This window comes from Rhinolophus sinicus, chromosome 12 (genome assembly GCF_057876585.1).
Source record: "Rhinolophus sinicus isolate RSI-liver-muscle chromosome 12, RSI-T2T, whole genome shotgun sequence".
Taxonomy (NCBI): domain Eukaryota; kingdom Metazoa; phylum Chordata; class Mammalia; order Chiroptera; family Rhinolophidae; genus Rhinolophus; species Rhinolophus sinicus.
Window position 1 is genome coordinate 18,231,368 of NC_142512.1, and position 20,312 is coordinate 18,251,679.

The window sequence follows — 20,312 nt, forward strand, 5'->3', positions numbered from 1 at the left end:
CTTACTTAATTTTCATTTTTAGAGACTCATTCCCCTAACCTTCTAAATAAATTAGCAGACTTTATCAAACTCCTCATGGCCTGGATTCCACTCTTGTCAGTGGTCGGTATGTCTATAACTGATGCCCTTTATGGCAGTGATTTTACGATTTTTCCGGGTACCAGAGATCTGTATCTGACAGAGTTCCAACTTAATACTGGTTTCACCCATTCTCCCTTTTTATGCGTTTTCCTTTCCATTCCCTACCCCCTGCCAGATGGTGGATACTTCTTAGATTTAGGTGTAATCCATGTATTTGGTGATGGACAGATAAATGTAATAATCTGGGCTTTTTTAAAATGTGATTCTTTGACTTAAATTTTGTTTAAAATTTGGTAAATCTCATTGGTAAAATGGAATAACAATAGCTACCTCGTAGGGTAGTCATAGAATTAAATGAATGTGTATTTGATATAATTAATAATAATAATGAATATTAAATATGATCATCTTAACTCTTGACCGTTTTAGGGAATCCAGTAGATTTAAATGCTAAGGTCCATGGTGTTAAAAGGAAATGTTACAGGTACTTTGTTATTTCACGTTAATGTAGAGCTTCCCCTCCCTTTCCGTATTTTTTTTTTTTTTTTTAACTAGATACTTGTGTAGTTATGGGGTGCTAGAAGTAATAGTTGCAGGGAACAATTGTAGATTTCATAACTGAACTTTTAGTTAATTCTCCAGCTGAAAGACTGTCCAGTTCTGCTGTGAATTTGACTTGCCTTTATAAAAGGGTAAACCACTTCCATTTTCCTGGTCTATAAGGATGGATTAATACCTTTTACAGTATTAAATGTCAGAAGAATGTAGGCGCCAGCTCAAGCCGTGTATAGGGTAGTATTAGTTCATAATGGATAATGACAGTAATGGATTATGACCCACTGAATAAAATAAGCAAGTGAAATACATAAGGGGGATAGAGAAGATGCTCTTTGTTACAGTAGAATGCCAACTAATAAATGTAGCAGGAATAATGAAGTTAGAAAAAAAATCACCATTTTGCGTTCATTATAGTAATAATTGATTTGTGGAAGGATCAACAAAGAGAAGCAGGACATTTGCATCATTTCAAAGTATTATATCTCCCCACAAATGACTTATAATTACAAAGAGAAATGTGGTAACTTTACAGTGGAGAAACCTGGGGGGAGCACTTTGACCAGGTGATCACCACCTGATCCGAGGCACCTGGAAGTTCTCGACAGCAGCGCTCAGCTCTTCATGCCCAAAATGACAACCTGAATCAAGCTAGGAGGAAACTTCAGACAAACCTACTTGAGGGATTTTGTAAGACAATCCTTCAAAAATATTAAGGTCATGAAAGAAAAAAAAGACCTAAGAATTGCTCCAGATTGAGAGACTAAAGAGACTTGACACGTAAATGAAATGCATGATCCTAGATTGGCTCTTGCATCAGGGGAAACAATTGTCTTGAAAGACATTATTGGGATAATTGGTGAAATTTGAATATGGACTGTATTCCAGATAATAGTATTGTATGGGTGTTACATTTTCCAATTTGATAACTCTTCTGTGGTTATGAAAGAGAAATGCCCTTGTTTTTAAAACATACATGGCAAAATATTTAGGGTTAAAGGGGCATGGTGATGTCTGTAACTAACTCTTAAATGGTTTAGAAAAAAGCCACAGACATAGAGCAAGCAAATGGAGCAATCGATGAATGGGAGTGAGGTATATACCACAATCATTTGTACTAATCTTGCAACTCTTGTATGTTTGAAATTATTTCAGAATACGTTTTCTTGAAACCTGCTGTTTTAGAGAAATTGCTAAATGCTGTAATGACTAGAGTGCTGCTTTCATCACTAAAATAGTATAATGGGTTCAAAGTCTCCTGGGTAACTAGATCTTCCTTTTGTTAATTTTTTTTCTACTTGGATTTTGATTAGTTGTCACAAGATCCTGTTGAGAGTAACTAAAATCTATTGGGTAGGCTTTTTTTTTTTAAGTGAAGTTAACACAGAATTTTTAATACACCCAGTTACTTCTGCTTTTTGTCTAAGAAATATAACTTGCAGAAAATAGTAAATATATTGATGAGGTTAAATCTTAAAAGATTCGCCTTATAGCAAGGGTTTAAAGAAATATGAACATCAAGTACCAATGACATTTAACTATGAGAAGCCTTGTTTATCTAAATATTTGCTTTCCTTCATCTCCTGAGGAAATTTACAGTATCTTTTGTCTCTGTTCTGGGCCATTTCTTGGCTTCTGGTGATCTGATCTAATCAGGAACGCTAATTTTAAAGGAGAGGTGTTAATTAACCGATTTTATACTGTTACTACGTGAGGACTAATTGGTCTTAATTTCTTTTTCTTCATCTTGTTCCTAACATACCAAAGGCTTTTAATTCCTGGTTTCTCCATTTATATACTGTCTTTTTAAAGGGAGCATATTCTTTTTCTTCCAAACATTTTAAAACCACCAAATGAAATTGATTATGCTCTAAGTAAATTTACCCAGGTTTGTTTAAAGTAGATTAGGTAGAACAATTATTTCTTTGTATTTTGAAAGAAAAACGGGATTGACTAAACAAAAATAGGGGCAGTCACATGTTGAACCTACAAACAAAGAAAACAAAATATTGGTTAATGCACACTATTTCTAAAACAATGTAATAGTATTAGTCATACTTATACAATTAATACTTTATTTAATGTGTTAGGTTGAATCATATGAAATTGCCAGTCGTCAACAATTTTCAACTGAGAAAAATGGCAATTTTATATAGTTTTAACTTAATACATGTCTTTAGATGCTCCTAAAGTCACTTAGAATTTGTCACTTTAAAATTCACCTTCATAGTAGCTATTTTGTATGTAAACAAATAAATATTGAATACATATCTCCTCAATTTGAAATTTCTCTTTAAAAATAATGTGCAATTAGGTGGATATCAAATGACTTAGGAGTGACTGTATGATGCTTGTTGAAAAACACAGGATACAGAGTCTGTATTGCTGGTGTAACTAAGCCATGTTACAAACAAAAAAGAAATGTGCAAAACATTTATTAACTATTCTTTTTATTTGAAAGTATATGATACATCACGTTTAGAAATTTATGTTATATCAGTTTTATTGAGGTATAACTTGCATACAGTAAAATTCTCCAATTGGAAGTATGCAGTTTGATGAGTTTTGACAAATGTGTACATGGCTACCACCACAATCAAGATGTAGGACATTTCCACCACTCTAAAAAGTTCCCTAGTGCTCCTTTGCAGTCTGTCCATAACCTAGCCCATCCTCCAGTGACCACTGATGATTCTGTCAAATAGTTTTGCCTGTTCTAGACTTTCATATAAATGGAATCATGCAGAATGTATTAGGTTGATGCGAAAGTAATTGTGGTTTTTGCAATTTTTAACCTTTTTATTTTGTTAAAGATTTTATTGGGGAAAGGGAACAGGACTTTATTGGGGAACAGTGTGTACTTCCAGGACTTTTTTCCAAGTCAAGTTTCTGTCCTTTCAATCTTAGTTGTGGAGGGTGCCGTTCAGCTTCAAGTTGTCATCCTTTCAGTCTTAGTTGTGGAGGGCGCAGCTCAGCTCCAGGTCCAGTTGCCATTGCTAGTTGCAGGGGGCACAGAGCCCACCATCCCTTGCGGAAGTCGAACCGGCAACCTTTTGGTTGAGAGGATGTGCTCCAACCAACTGAGCCATCTGGGAGCTCAGCTGCAGCTCAGCTCAAGGTGCCATGTTCAATCTTAGTTGCAGGGGGCGCTGCCCACCATCCCTTGTGGGAGTTGAGGAATCGAACTGGCAACCTTGTGGTTGAGAGCCCACTGGGAATTAAACCAGCAGCCTTCGGAGTTAGGAGCACAGAGCTCCAACTGCCTGAGCCACTGGGCCGGTGTGCAATTTTTAACCTTTTAAACTGCAATTACTTTTGCACCCATCTAATAGATTTTTGTGTTTGGCTTTGTGTTGTAAATATTTTAAATTTTCTGTGTATTATGATGTTGTGAGACTTTGAAAATCTTTCTGGATGGAGCGATACTGCCCCTCCTTGTGCTAGCCAATTCTTAGAGATTGCAAACTACCCAGCCTGAGCATATCTTTCATATTCTAACTAAAGAAATGGAACTAAAGAAGTGGTACATATATACAATGGAATATTACTCAGCCACAAAAAAGAGCCAAATCTTGCCATTTGCTATAACATGGGTGGACCTAAAGGGTATTATGCTGAGTGAAATAAGTATTGGTCTGTTTCTAATGATTGATTTTTTTTTTATCCTGGTTGTGAGTCATTTTCCTGCTTCTTTTAATATCTGGTAATTTTTTATTGGCTGATAGACATCGTAGGTACTATGTTTTTAGGTGCTGTGTTTTACTGTATCCCTTTTAAAGAGTGTTGGCCTTTGTTCTGATGCTTTGTTAAGTTACTTGTGATCAGTTTTTGAGTCTTGCTTTTAAGCTTCATTAGGGTACATATAGAATAGCCTCTAGCCCTGTTACAAAGCCGTATCCTTTCCTGAACTCTTACTACATAGATACCCCTTTTATTAACAAGGGCCTTCTGCTCTCACTAGTAGAACCACAGACTAGTCCTGTCTCTGTCTGAACTCCAGGAATTGTAGAGCTTACTGCTTTCTGGGAGTGAGTTCTCTCCCTAGCCCCCACGGAGTTCCACCCCACGTGTGCAGATCATTCTGCAAAATATTCCAGGGACCCCCTCTGCGGATGCCCAGAATTCTCTCTCTATGCAGCTCCTTGTATTTTGCTATTCAAAGCCTTGCTGCCTTGACCTCTCTGAATTCCAACATCTATCTCATCAATTCAGCCCAAGATTATTGGGCTCTGTTTGAGTTTTCTTTCCCTGCATTGCAGCTTGGAAATTTCCTTTAGCAATAAGCTCTGGCAGTTGTAGGACTCATTTTTTTTTTCTCTCTCGCTCTGACATTATAGGTCTTCACTGCAGTTGTTCAATGTCTGGAAAACAATTGTTTCATATATTTTGTCCAGTTTCCTATTTTTTTTTATGATGGAAGTGTAATTCCCATAGTAGTTAAATCCTTCATAGGCTAAAGAGAAATGCTGTATAAATTTCATTTCGCAAACTTTTTAGATTAATCAGAAGAAATAAATTCTGTCCCTTTATCATTTAACTAGTTCACTCCATCTTCTGTATACTCCCTTTTTTGGATTTGTACAGAGGATGCCAAAAAAAAATGTATACACATTTTAAGAAAGGAAAAAACTGTATTAAAATTGTAATACTCAATACATACTGATAACAAAAGCTGAATAAAAGTTTGACTTCTGCAGTTACAAGCGTTGCTCAAAGTGGTTACCATCAGCATAATTTTAATAATTTTTTCCTTCCTTAAAATGTGTATACGTTTTTTTGGCACCCTTTGTATTTACTATAGAAGAAATTGATTTCATGTCCTGTTGAAACTCTAATGTAATATATATCCTTAAATTATTTGCAGGTGAGGGCATCTCAAAATACAGGTTCACGCTAGATTTTATAACTTCCCTTAATATGGTGAGAACAGTATTTATACAGTACATGGTGTGTTTTTTTTCAATTGAGGTATGAGTGACACACAGCATTATATTAGTTTTAGGTACACTTATTTTTATTGTTACTTATTAACTGATTCCTGCTCTAAGAATAAGTGGCCTATATTCTGAGCATCACACATGCGACATCTCTCTCTGTCACCCTCTTTCCAAGTTCATAACAACCCAGAATCACTGGAGAGACTTAGCGGTTTTTGTTGTTTTAAGTTGCTTTGGGCTTGTTTTTATTAGCTAGATTTATTTTTTGTTTAAGTACATTATATACAGTTTTAATTATTGTCACTTGTAACTTAACTCAGTATCTGTTTGCTGCTGTTCTCATCTTGTTTACTTAAGTAATGCTTAATTTAAAAATGTATCCACGTAAATGGTATTTTGTCTGATTTTTTTTCCCCCTAGGTGGTATAGCTGTATGCTGGGAAAGAAATGCAGCCTTGCTCCTCTGAAGGAAGAACTTCGCATACAAGGGGTAAGCCTTTGTCATTATTATTCTTGTGTATCTACTTTTAATGGTAGTTGGAGTATAGAATTTTCCTTTATACCTTAAAACTCTAAGTGGGTTTTTGTTTTATTTTTGCTTGTTTAGTTTTTAATTTTAAGGCTAAAAGGGCCTTTTTACAAATTATTAAAACAAGGCCTTCTTTGACAATTACTTAAAGAAAGGGTGAGAAAACAGGATAAGTAGAATATCAGGGCCGGCCCGATGGCTCAGGCGGTTAGAGCTCCATGCTCCTAACTCCGAAGGCTGCCGGTTCGATTCCCACATGGGCCAGTGGGCTCTCAACCACAAGGTTGCCAGTTCAATTCCTGAGTCCCGCAAGGGATGATGGGCTGTGCCCCCTGCAACTAGCAACGGCAACTGGACCTGGAGCTGAGCTGTGCCCTCCACAACTAAGACAGAAAGGACAACAACTTGAAGCTGAACCAACACCCTACACAACTAAGATTGAAAGGACAACAACTTGACTTGGAAAAAATATATATATATTTAAAAGAAGAAAACACTAATTCATCACAACTCTTTCAGAAAACCGAGGAAAAACACTTTCAACTCATTCTGTGAGACCAGTATTACCTTGATATATAAAAAAAGAGAGAGAGAGAATATCAGAGAGAACCCAGAAATCAAAAAACCTGGTGTTTACCTACCACTGACATCGCACCTGACTCCTTTATAATTGCAGAAACTCAAGGCTACATAAGTTAAGGGGCTTGTTCTGGGTCACGAGTCTAGTTATCTAAGAGCAGCTAGAACCAGAATGATCCTCCATCCAGTGTGCTTCCCACTATGGTGCAATCAGCCCCTTCTGTTTTGAAAAGCAAGTGATGAATAACTACTCCCCTCTGACTCCCCTCCCAGTTTATGGTGTTTTGGCTTGAGTAAGAATGAGCAGGATGACTTTTCAGAGAAGAGATCAGATGTGGGGTCAGCGGTAGAAACCAAGTTTCTGATTTCTGGTTATTCTCTGACACCTCTACTCATTCTATTTTCCCTACCATCCCTTTTCTTTGTTAAAATTGTGACAATTACAAAGTAGTTGCATTTTCTTTCCCAAAATCTGATGGACGAAAGGGAGACTACATAGCTGTGTCTAGCTAGCCTTTGGTGGCTCTCTTTCTTAAAAAAAGAGAAAACAGAAAACCATTTGAATAATTTTGCCAATGATTCTCTGAAGAGCTGTGTTTTAGGTGTTTAATATATTTGCACTTCCAAGCCAGAACTATAAATTCTCTGAAATGTTTTATGGGAGGGGAAAAAAGCACAACTTTGTTGCGAGATAATTTATTCATTATTAGGCAGCTGTGCATAACTGTTGTTGGATAGTAGCGTTTGTTAACTGATAAAAAGAAAGAGCAACACCAATAATTTAACATGAGGCAGCAGCCAGAAACATATTGGTAGAATGACCTCAATTTGATGAGATACTGTGTTCGTTGGTTTCAGGTTCCTAAAGTCACCTACACTGAATTCTGTCAAGGTCGGACAATGCGATGGGCCTTAGCTTGGAGTTTTTATGATGATGTAACAGTACCAGTAAGTAGAGACCTTGCTCTGCGTTTCCAAATGCCAGCACGTGGTGGGTTTAGTAGGTCATAAGTACACTAAATTCGTACTGTTCTGTTTCCCTGAAGTTGGTCCCACCAGCTTATGTCAGAATGAAAGTGGTTGTAAAGACGCAGTTCTGGAAGGCTGATTTTGGTGACCATGGTGTCTTTCCCGTGGGTTGCTGCAATGTGGTGATTCTTGCTTAGCAAACATTAATGAATTGGAAGTGCATCTCTTAGGAATTGCAAATTCAGGTAATGTATCTTACAGAAACACCTTGTGGGTATAATTATCCTGTTGGACATTCCTCAAGAATTGAACTGGAAGTCTGTTTATTTCCCTTTCCTACTGTTGCTTTCCTAGAGTAGCTGTCTCCTAGGGTTCCTGGGTGACTATAGAAATGGCCATTTTGGGTTGCAGGCTTTTGATGTGTAACACTTAGAACCCTTCACTAGAATGATCCCTATCTTGGCTTTCGGATTAGCTGTATTGATCATTTTTGAAGTGGGTGATAGGTCATTGTCCTATTCTCTCTACTTTGTGCTTGAGCTTGAACATTTTCTGTAATGGAACGTTTTAAAAAATGATTCATTCCACAAACTTCTGCTTTCCCCCCTCTGCTGCTGTATGTAAAGGAAAAATGCTTATGAACTGGTGAGACTGAATAAATTTTCTGGGCTGTACCTAGAGGTCGCAATAGGATAGCATCCATTTGTTCTCGCAGGAGTGATTCACTTATTGTTGCCTGGAGTGGGATTCCCCCCTTAAGTTTTTGCCGCATTGCTTGGCCTGTGCTCCTTCTGCCCGTGGGGTTTTTTTTTTCTTTTCTTTTCTTTTACAAAATTTTTTTATTAGTGTCAGATGTCCCCATGGGATTGATGGAGGCCTAGTACCTGGTCCTTCAGATTTCTGATCCCCTGTCCGTCTGGTCGGCTTCCTCTCGGTGCTCCTCTCCCAAGGTCGGGGCCACTCGCGGTCTGCACAGGCCTTACATGGTGCTGTGTATGTATGAGCCTCTTTCCCTCCTCTCATAGGGCAGAGGAGTAGAGAGATGCGCAGAAGTACAACGGGACAATTTGCAGATCATTTGGAGTGCATGAGCCCAAATTTGAAACTGAGCCTGCCCGTGCTGTGCGCTGCAGCTAGCTGTGCTGCTGGGTTGAAGTAGGTTTCCCAGTCAAGTTTGAATGGCCTGTCTCATGGAAACCTAGACCCACGTCTGTACAATGAGTGCTGTGGGCTACCTAGCGGTTAGAGTGTGAAATGTTCACTGGTTAAAAAAGATGTTTCTGCTTTTCGAACCTCCCTCCTATTTCTGTCATCTTCTAGAATACCAGGGCTTTCACACCACATGGTTAAAATCATCAGTAATGCCCTAGGTTATTCTTTGCAGACACTTAACAACTGCAGGAAAATGGTCTCCAAGTGGTTTCTGTTTCACTCGCTTCCCACATCTGTTGGCACTGCAGGTGGAAGAGCTGGCACTGAGCGCGGGCACCCTCCAGGCCATCTCAGAGGCCAGAGTTGTTCTTGCTGTCTTGGGTTCGTAGCTATTTCAATTCAAAGTTTCGAAGGGCACTATGTTTCTATGTTCGCAAAAGCAGCTTATTTTGAAAAGGAGCCCTCTGAGCTTCCTCCCTCCCTATCTGTCTTTCAGGCCCTTCTCGAGCCCTGTTCATAGTTTCCACCATCAAAGAATGCGTCTTGCTAAGGGCCTCAGGTTTCTCCCATGCCAGCGTACTCATTCCTCCCCTCCACTACCCCAACCCAAAGCTGTTATAATGCATTCCCAAGTGTTCCATTAGGTGCACTTAAACTGCTACAGGGAAAAGGGCAATTTCTGATTTGTGGTAACCCAGCAACAGTTTCTTAGCACTGGCGCCCTTCCCCAGCAACTGCTTTCCCAGGGGTAGTCCTAGGGCACTCGCGAGGCTTTTAGTGGGCTGTCCTTTTGGTGCTCCTTCCCTCTACCTTGCTTTTTGCAGGGGTGACTATCACCTGACTTTCCCCCTCTTGCTCCTCAGGGGGTGGGGAGGGAAGAGGATGCTGCTTTAGTGAGGAGTGGAAGCCAAGAACTAGAGCTAGTTAAGCAGAAATATTGACCTACTTTCCCACCCCCCCCACTCCCGCCTTTTTAGGGTAAATGTGCAAGTTACTATGGCAACTTCTGTTTTCACTTATCTCAGGCCTACGACTCCTTTCTGTTGGTGCTGAATCTGAAAAATTCCAATTCCCTGCTGATTCAAGTGCCTCCACTACGCCCGTTGCTCTTGTCTGATTTATTTTAGCAGCAAAAAGACGAGTCCTAATGTGGATAGAATTTTTGTACAATCATTTCTGACTATTGATGGATGTAAGGAAGCATCTTGTAAGGACTGTTCTTTATAGAATTTTTAACAAGCCCCTTAGAATGCCTCTTTGTCCCAGCTTCTCGAGTAATTGCTCTGGGCGTTATTTTAGCTTTGCTTTGCTTTCAGAGGTTTGACGCTCGTTAAAACAAAAAGGAAAAATAATGTGGATCTAGTAAGTTGTGCACTCTTGGTATGCGCATTGCCCAGGAACTCTGGTTTTAAAATGTTTTCCCCTGCGTTCAAAAAAAAAAAGAAAAGAAAACTCTTCCCGTGCATTCAAGACATTTATTTCCTGGGACTTTCTTGCCTAGGGAGTAATAACTAGCAGGACTTTTGGAGAGCAGGTGGAGGGAAGGGGTCAAATTAATTAGATAGCCTTGTCAGTTTCAGAGTTGGGGTCTCCTGACAGTGCTCTGCTTACTGCATAGGTTTCCAAACTAGTTCCAGGTAGATTAGGGATCCCTCAGGGGTACCCCAGGGGAGGACAGTTGGGCGAGGACATCAGGTTGATACTTCAGGCCTCACTCTCATTTCAGTCAGAGATGATCTGCTTTTAACAGTATTATGTATTGGTTTTATTTGTTGAGAGGCGTCGCTGTTAAAAAATGGTTTGAAGACCAGTACTATACTAGGCAATTCTACATTATGCTGTAACACAGATGTGATGATGAGGCAGCTGAGCTCTTGAGCAAACCCAAAGCTAAGGACCCTCTTAGTTACTTTTGTTATGAAGTATGATCTTCATTGAGATAATACCAAAGAAATAAGACACGATTTTTCTGTCCTTTACAATGATTCGTTTTAGGGGAGAGAAAAAAACACATGAAGCACTGATGCAAAATTATGTATGAGTAAGTACTGAAACGAATGGTAGGGACAAGAACAGTTGGGAGTTAAGGACTTCAGAAAAGGCGGCGGTTCCGACTGAGCTCATCAGAGACGACCTCATGGAGGAGGAATTGTCCGTGTCTGCCTTGTGGCTGGTGCTCAGTAACTGTTTGCTGAATGTGAAAAGGAATGACACAGGACTTGTACTAAGGCGCAACATTGCGAGCAGGACATTCATAGAGTTAGTAGATTTGAAGCACTGGATATAATCTTTGTTGTTATTTGAATGCTTCATGCACATTATGTCACCTTATCTAAACCTGACAACAGTCAGGTGAATGAGATGGTATTAGCCCCCTCGTCTAGATGAGTAAACTGGGGAACTGGAGAGGCTGAACAGTCAGGTTGGAACCCAGGTCGCTCTGAGTCATGGCCTGCGCTCCTCGTCAGCGATACTCTGCTTTTCAAAGTGCTGCCTTGTGCTCCCGTCTGACCATGTAAGGACCTACACTGTAAGCCCTCATCATCTGGCTTCTAGGCCATCCCCAGCAGCCTCTCTTCCCTAGTACGAGTCACGTGGGTTCATCCTAAGCTCACCATTCTGCTCAGAAACTCCCGAGTGGCTACCTACTGCCAATGGGCTTGGCATTTGGCTCCTCCTTGGGCCTTCTAAATCTGTCCTTGACTTGCCCTTCCATCCTGTTCCCTGTTTTCCCTACTATACTGTCTTCTACCATATGAGCCCCCACAGACTTCTCATGATGCCAGAATTATAGCTGACCTTGTTCAGCCTTTGCTCATAGGCCTTTCACGATTAAATGTACTTAACACAGTGTCTGTATGTAAATGCTCAATAAAATATATTGTATTATCATTTCCCTCCATTTCTTCTCACCCACTCATGTATTTGATGCTCCAGTAATGTTGAGCAACTGCTCTCTGAAAATCCTTTTTTGTAAATAAAGACAATAGCCAAATACTGTGTTGCCCCGAAAATAAGCCAGACAATCAGCTGTAATGCGTCTTTTGGAGCAAAAATTAATATAAGACCTGATATTACTTTAATATAATATAAGACTGGATAATATAATATAATATAACATAATATAAGAAAGATTATATAATATTGAGTCTTATATTAATTTTTGCTCCAAAAGACACATTAGAGCTGTTTGTCCGGCTATGTCTTATTTTAGGGGAAACACGGTAGTCAATAGGAGATTGACTTTCTTACCAGGAGATTCCTTTCTTACCATCAGACTCCTCGTCTGTCAAGTTAGTTTAGCTACCACCTCTTGGGAAGCTTGCCCTGACTCTTCCTAAACTGATATTAAGATCGTTCTGCGTTCACTATAGTACTTTGTTCATATTCCCATTATTGTATCTTTTATGTGGCACCAACCTGACATAGTGTCTGGTCCTCAAATAATAATTGTTAAGTGAATGAAAATGAAGCAATAAATCACATGGTACAGTGATTCTTAGACTTTTCCACTGAAGTACCAGCTATCGCAGAAAAGTTACAAATCCCTCAGCATCAAGGTGACAATAAAATTCCCAAAAAAGTAATCTATGCTCATGTACTCCCCTCTTTTCTCTTTAAAATCCATTTGAATTTTGTGTTCTCTTCCATAATATATATATGTTTGTTTTCATTTTTTTAATTGAAGAATTTTACCATTGAGTCAAATTGACAATAATCTAAGAAGATATCCTATATTTATCATTTAGTTCCATTGCTGTTTCTACAAAGTATGACAAATAATGTTTATTTTATAAATCATAAAAAAGATTAAGTTCAGTATTTCAATTTTTCATTTACTTTTACCTTTCTAGTCCCAAAATGCAGCACACAGAATTAAATACAATGTTAGATTAGTAGGAGTAGGTCTTGCATGTATTCTATTACTATTTATCAAAACATTTTATTTTGGTTTCAGCTTATAATTATTTTTCATTCCTAAAGGAATTCTCTTTTGGAGTTTGGAATTTTGGTAAAATTGTTTTCAAAGCCCACATGCTAGCTTTTTTGGAATGTTATCCAAGATGGAATACCTTTGTGCTTTAAAAGTGGGTTTGGTTTTTTTCTTTCAATAGCTGGAAGGTATTTCTTACAACTATTACATGGCTTCTTAAAGTATTGTACTAGATGATTCTCCCAAGGTAAATACGTTAAGCAGATGGCCTTCCCTTGAATTTGAACGTTGGTTTATTTAAATCTTTATTTAAAAACCAGCCTTGCTGATTTATGTTTATACCATAGACATCTTGATTTATCCATTAATTTGGAAGTTCCCTGAGGGTAGAAATCATACATTCATTCATTTATTCTACACATTTTTTGAGCAGTCTGCAGTATTTGGCACTTAATATTTATTGAACCAGTACACCCTTTTTCTACCTTTCTTCCTTCCTTAGAGAAGAGGGGATTAAGTTTGAGGCACTATTTTTTTTTTTAAGTTTTGGGTTTTTTTGTTCGTTTTTAATGTTTCCTTACGGTAAACATTTTAGAAAATATGGACAATGTTTTTAAGAAAGAAAAGAAAAACGACCATAAATCCCACCACCCCAGAGATAAGCACTGTTAACAATTTTGAGTGCCTCACAAACTCAAAAGAAAGAGTAGTTTCTTTTTTAAAATTAAATTTTAATTTCTGCCTAAGTGATCCATACAGACAGTTACACATCATATAGTACAAAAGAATTTGTGGGCCAGCCCAGTTGGAGCGCCATGCTCCTAACGCCGAGGTCACCGGTTCGAATCCCACATGGGCCAGTGACTGGTGACCAATTGCCTCAGCAGTGGGCGGGGAGCGCAAGGCTCATAATACCAGCATGGGCCAGGGAGCTGTGTCCTACACAACTAGACTGAGAAACAACAGCTTGAACTGGAGTGGGGGAGGGAGGGAGGCAGGAGAAAGGGGGGAGGAAGATGATAAAAGCAACTTGGCCTCACCAATCTCGACTTGTTTATACTATTCCACTCTCCACAGAGAAAATATTTTCGTGGATTCTGGTTCCTATGGTGGTGCTCCGTATCTCTTGATCTGTGCGGTCCAATATGCTGGCCACTAGCACATGTGCTTCTTTAAATTAAAATTAACTAAAATTAAAAATTCAGTTTCTCAGTCTCATTAGCTACATTTCAAGTGTTCCATGGCCACACGTGGCTAGAAGCTACGTATTGGCTAGCACAGATATGGAACATTTCTATCATTACAGAAAGTTAATATGCTTTTTACCTTTGCTTCTTCATTTATCAACTTTACACAGTTTCAATTGCCTGGATTCTGTTTATATTCAGATGTAATTTTGTAAACTTTTTTTTTAATTGAAAGATATATGCTTTTATAAAAATATGTCTATTATAAATTTAAATCTTAGTGACTTATTTACCAGTAACCCAAATTCCCTCTCATACTCCCAATTAGTAACCCCTTCCTTTCTCAATATCCCACCGCTTGTCACCATGGATTTTTTTTGCCTGTTTGCAGTCTTTAGTATTTGATTTCTTTCATGCAAATAGTGTGTGTGGGATTCCTCCATATTGTCGTGGGAAGGAGAGTTCATCCTTTGGAACAGTGTAACTATATTGTATGAATATACTACAGTTTATCCATTCTACTGTTTAGAGACATTTGAGTTGTTTCCAGTGTGCAGGTGTTATGAATAATGTTTCTGTGAACATTCTTGTACATGATTTTACATTTCAGTTGAGTATAAACCTAGGAGTGGAACTGCTGGGCCAGGGCGTGTGGGTTCAGCTTTAGTAAATATTCGGAAAGGGGTTGTTTACGCCCTGAGTGTGTGATGCTATTGGCAGGTGCTCCCTGTTCTCACTGGCACTTGAGGTCCTAACAGTTAAATCATTGTGTTTTTAATTTTTCTTTCCTGGTAACTAATGAAGTTTAATATCTTTTTAGATACCTATCAACTATTTGGATAGTCTCTTCATGTTGAGTGTCTGATTTCTTGCCTATTTTACTACTAGGTTTTTTTTTTTTGGTGTTTTTTTTAATTGATTTGTAGGCATTTTCAATATTTTCTGGATGTGAAACTCCTTTTAGTTGTATATGTTGCTTCTATCTTCTCCCAGACTATAGCTTGCCAACATCTTTTGATAAACCAAAAAATCATAGATTTAATTTAGCCCAATGTACCAGTCTTCCTTTGTGGTGGGTAGGCTTTTTTTGTCTTATTTAAGAAACCTTTCTTTACCTCAAGGACAAGAATGTATTCTCATATTATTTTTATTCTAGAAGCTTTATCATTTGATTTTTCACATTCAAGGAATTTTTTTTTTATAATTTATTTTTTAAATTTATTGGGGTGACAATTGTTAGTAAAATTACATAGATTTCAGGTGTACAATTCTGTATTACATCATCTATAAATCCCATTGTGTGTTCACCACCCAGAGTCAGTTCTCCTTCCATCACCATATATTTGATCCCCCTTACCCTCATCTCCCACCCCCCACCCCCCTTACCCTCTGGTAACCACTAAACTATTGTCTGTGTCTATGAGTTTCTGTTTCTCATTTGTCTTGTTCTTTTGTTGTTTTTGGTTTATATACCACATATCAGTGAAATCACATGGTTCTCTGCTTTTTCTGTCTTATTTCGCAAAGGAATTTTTAAGAAAACTTTTTAATTGCAGAAAATTTCAAATTTACAAAAAGATAGAAAGAGAGCAGTTTAATGAACTCCCATTTCCCTATCACCCACTTCGACTATTGACAGTTCACGGCCATTCTTCTTTCATCTGTATTCCCAGGTATTCCTTTCCTCCTGCCCGGATTATTCTGAAGCAAATCTCACTCAGACAGTGTATTATTTCATCCATAACTATTTTCATATTTATCTCTAAAAGATCAGATTCTCTCTAAAAAGAACCGTACCTATAATACTATAGTCACACGTAAAATAATTAACAGTAATTCCTTCATGTCAGCTCTATAGTTGATCAGATTTTTCTTATGGTCTCAAATATTTTAAAGTATATCAAACTAGAATCTTAGTAAGTTTTACACATTGCAGTGGGTTGATATAGCCTTTAAATTGCTTTTGCTCTATAATGACCCCCTCTTTATTCCCCCCCCCCCCTTCTTCCCCACTTCTCTCACTCACTCCTTTGTAATTTGCTGAAGAAACTGGGATATTTGTACTGTACAGTTTTTTACATCCGGATTTTTCTGAGTGCATCTCCATGGTGTTAACATGTTCCTCAGACCCTGCCTTTCCTGTAAATTGGTAGTTAGATCTAGAGGCTTGATCAGATACAGGCTTGATTTGGGGACGGGGGGAGGGGAGGAGTAGGACTACTTTCTAGGTGGTGTGTGTGGTACACTTCCAGCAGGAGGCACATATTTGCTTGTGTCATTTTGTAATGTGAGCAGCCATTGATGACCATTGCCTAGATCCATTAACTCATTTAGAGTTGTAAAATGATGGTATTTGAATTCTCTTGTTCCTTCTTTATTTATTAGCTGAGTACTTTTGTAAAGAGAAAGTTCCCCTTATCAATTACTTGGTTACTGGACAGTTCATCTAGGAAAGTCAGGATAAGTGCTTGCTTCTTTTGCTTTATTTTTCAGTTTTAAGAGTGATGAGTTACAAAAAGAGAAGGAAAAAAAAAAGAAAAAAGGATGATGAGTTAGTGGTTCCCTGTCTCCCAAAACTGACCAAACAGGGTGGTTTAGTTTTTGTTTGTAGAGTATTATGAACTCATGGATTTACACTTTCATTATTTTTCAGCCCGTTACGCTTGTCTGTATTGATGCCCAGCTTGTCCATCATCAGCCAAGGAGAGTTTGTTCAAGTTGACTCCTGAGTCTTCTTAACGTGGCAGTTAGAGTTTTGGTAGCTTCCTTGCTTTCTAGTAGGACAAGTTGTTCCTGGCTCATCTATTTTTCCATCCCAAACCTGGAATCAATCATTTCTCCGAGGACCTCTTGTTTATTTTAGTGGTAAATGGTATTTAGAGGTATTTATCTGAGCAGTAGGTTGGTCATTGTTTATAGACTTTTTCTGTGGGTAGAGCTAGGAATAATTATTTTCTTTTTAAAAATGAAGTACATTCTAAGTTCATGCTGATACTTTCTATTCGGTTTCTATTTAACATTATCAATTGTCCATCTATATCTCCCACCAAAAATTCCTTGTCAAAAATATCAGTCATCAACCATACTAACATAATTACTCATTTGTTTTGACCCACGATGCACCACAAGTCTCAGAATTAACATTACTATCAACAAAAAGATTTGTGAAAATGCTATTTTTTTTCTTTTTCTTTTTCTTTTTGTTCTTGGGGACAATCTCATGATGGATTTTAAGGTCATTTGGAATGTTTCCTCTTTGTGAGTTTTATAGTCACCAAGTCTGTATACACAGCTAGGGTCATTTGTTTCATTTGACTTTATATTTTAGGGATTGCCTTTTTTTGTATTATTTAATTTTGTTTTGTAATTATGAAATATATTTACATGGTGTCAATATCAAATCTCAGAATAAAAAGATGTAGTCAGAAGTCGAGCTTCTTTCTCTTGTCTTTCACCCTAATCCCTCGCTGCTCTGTAGGTTTCTATTTAAACGGTTTCATAATTTATCCTTCCATTGTTTTTTTTAATAAGGAAATACACCTGCAGAGTTATAACCACCCTTTTTAGATAAGTAGCATTCTACATAAACTTTTCTTCCCCTTGCTTTTTAACTTTTTGCAATTTTTACTGATATCCTGGAGATGATCGGGATATTTTAAACAATAATCTGTCAGATTACGGTAACAATAGAAATGTCCACTGGACTGTTAATAGGGAAGCTACACCCTTAGACAACAAAATATCCAGTCCACTCCACGGGCAGAGGTGACAGACGTTTGGATAAGGCACAGTTGGTGAGGTAGTCTGGCTGGCCTTCCCAGCTCACCTCCTGTTTGTATTCATGCCAGGTGTCAGTGTGGGCCCCTTGGCTCTGTTTCTTCCAATAGTGATAGCCTGTGCTTAGTCGACAGCTCACAGGCATTCTGCCTGTTCCTGGAGGACCTGGGGCAGTAGCCATTCACCATGTGGCAGCCGAGATCGCAGGGCAATGGTCTAAAGTGTTCCTTCCCCTTCAAGACCATTCTAGAAGCTGCTTTGTCAAAACAAGGAGGCTGTGGCTTCATGCTCAGCAGATCTCTAGTGAATGACTCTCTTCCTGCGTATACTAGGGTGAACTTAATGATTTCCTGCAGTGTGTGGCCTCATTGGGAGTATTTGCTTTAGCTGTAGTTAATAGCAGAGCTTTGGCAGCATGGCAGGTAATACTACTGGATTTGTGTCAAGTTACACTTAATTTGAAAGTCTCTTGACTGATCACACCACTGAGATCTAGAAATTAAAGTAAGAGTGTGGATTTAAGAAATGTATAAACAGCACTGCTAGGTAAAGCATATTTTAAAATTTAAGAACTGTTTTTGTCCAGTTTATGGTTTCAATCGAATGTGTTTTTAGCACTGCAACAAAGTAACACTTGAAGCTTCTTCCCCTGTTGATTACTATTCATTGAATACTTGCAGTTCCAAAGATACAAACCCTGTGTCTCCTGTGGGGTAAACTTCTTTCGCATTGTAATTTCAGCTGGGTAACATAGTAGTGCATCTTCTAATATGAAATCAGTTGTAAATTCACCTTCTGGTCTTTGCATTAAACTGAATTAGCCATTTTAAAGGATTGATTTTTTTTTAATTACATTTAAAAATGATGAATTATTTGTATTATCTTACCTGATAAACGAGATTATGATACTTTGAGTGTAGCACTCTTCATTTAAAACATTTGTGGTTTGAGATTACAAGCATATTAGCAAAATAAGACCATCTCAATTGGGGGAAGAATAGACAGCTTCTATTTAATTGTGTTGTGGCTGGGGATAAAATTATCTACTACCAGAGACCTGTGGGGTTGATCTTAACTATTAATTTCTTAAGACCTGTTCCTGTATTTTACTCTGGCCCTGCCTACTAAGAATTCTCAGTACAAACATGAGGGGGGAAAGAATGATTGCTATAAGCCAGGCTTAAGTTAATCTTCAATCATTTAAAAACTTTGCTTTAGAATTTCTAGAGTATAAATTATCTGTCTCTTGAGTGCCTAGTTTCTATAATAGTGTAAAACTAAAACAATCCTGAGAACATGTGTGTGTATATGTGTATCCAGATTTGTCAGTTATCATTGTATATGGAAAACTGGTGCCAGGATGCAAGCACCGTAAAAGAGCCATATGTGACACAGAGAAGTTTTCATTTTAGTCCTGGGATATCAGGACCATTCATTGCCCTGGGCCCTGGGGTATCAGGGCAATAAACTCTCTGTTCTGTTGTTCCTGGCACCCTCAAAACTTGGAAAGTGGATCCTTGATAGAACACTTGTTAGGTTTGGTGAGGATGTATTTCTCTCCTTAAATTCTAGAAATCATGATTAGTCCGTTCTTACTTGTGGAGAAAGAGCACAGCAGGCTGGCTCTAGCAAAACACATGAGAAACACAGCCGTACCTTCACTTTGCGGGTTGGAGTTTGTAAGCACAAACGATCACTCCCTCTGTGAGAAGAGATACGAGGCACTATCCTTTTACTGTATTTGCCGAGGACCTTTGGTGGCTAGGAGCGCTGTCAGGGATGGCCCTGTTACAGTGACTCATGTCTCCATGATAACAGTCTTGGATGTTGGGGAGTGGAATGGAGAGTCTGATTCTTGTGCCCCATCCTACACACCACCATCTTTCTTCCTCCCGAGCGTCATAATCATACCCTAAGCTCCTTAGTGCAAAGTGTTAGGCTCTTCGTGGACTGTAGAAGCTATGTTTCTAACGCTGGGTGTTTGAGTAATAACAATACTACTGTCGTGATGTCAATATGAATTTGTCTCTTCTTGTCTGAAACCTTAATTGAGCAAGTTCAGACTCAGGGCTTAGAGTCCACTATTCCTTTCTCAAGAGCAGGTTCTTACTCAAACAGATACCCTTTGGTTTTAGTCCTTTTCTTCTAAGCTTGTTTTCTAGTGTTCTTTCATTTTTATTTTTTATTAGTTAATGGTGTAAAGAGAAAATGTCAATTGTTTCTTAGAAATACCGTCTAAAAGTTTTCTAACATAGAATAAACTGGCTATTTTGTTGTATGTGTATGGGGTATGGGGTTGCTGGTTAGTTCCACCCACTAATTGGATCTTACTCTGTGTGTGTATGTGTGTGTGTCTGTGTGTGTGTGTGCGCGCGCACGTGCTCTGTCACTGTTTCCAGGTAGAACTGGAGTTTTAACAGCAGCATAATTATCAGGGACTCCTTTTCATAGGAAAGGATCTTCAAGCTAACTAACTAGGTGTTTCTCTTAACTAGACTTTCTCCTTATAATCCTTACCTTCTCATTTTGACACTGACCTTAGAATTACCTTAATTTTTTAAAAGGTTTGATAAATTTTGTCAATAAGTACAAGTCTGTCTCTTAAAGTGTCC

General features: G+C 38.3%; 1 protein-coding gene across 1 annotated transcript in view; it reads left to right on the forward strand.

Moving 5' to 3' along the window:
• METTL16 (methyltransferase 16, RNA N6-adenosine) overlaps nucleotides 1-20,312 on the forward strand; it is a 70,502-nt gene that overhangs the window by 41,275 nt on the left and 8,915 nt on the right. The window contains exons 7-8 of the mRNA XM_019755521.3: nucleotides 5,994-6,063; nucleotides 7,540-7,629. Coding sequence (XP_019611080.3) covers nucleotides 5,994-6,063; nucleotides 7,540-7,629 — 160 coding nt within the window. The remainder of the gene's footprint in view (nucleotides 1-5,993; nucleotides 6,064-7,539; nucleotides 7,630-20,312) is intronic.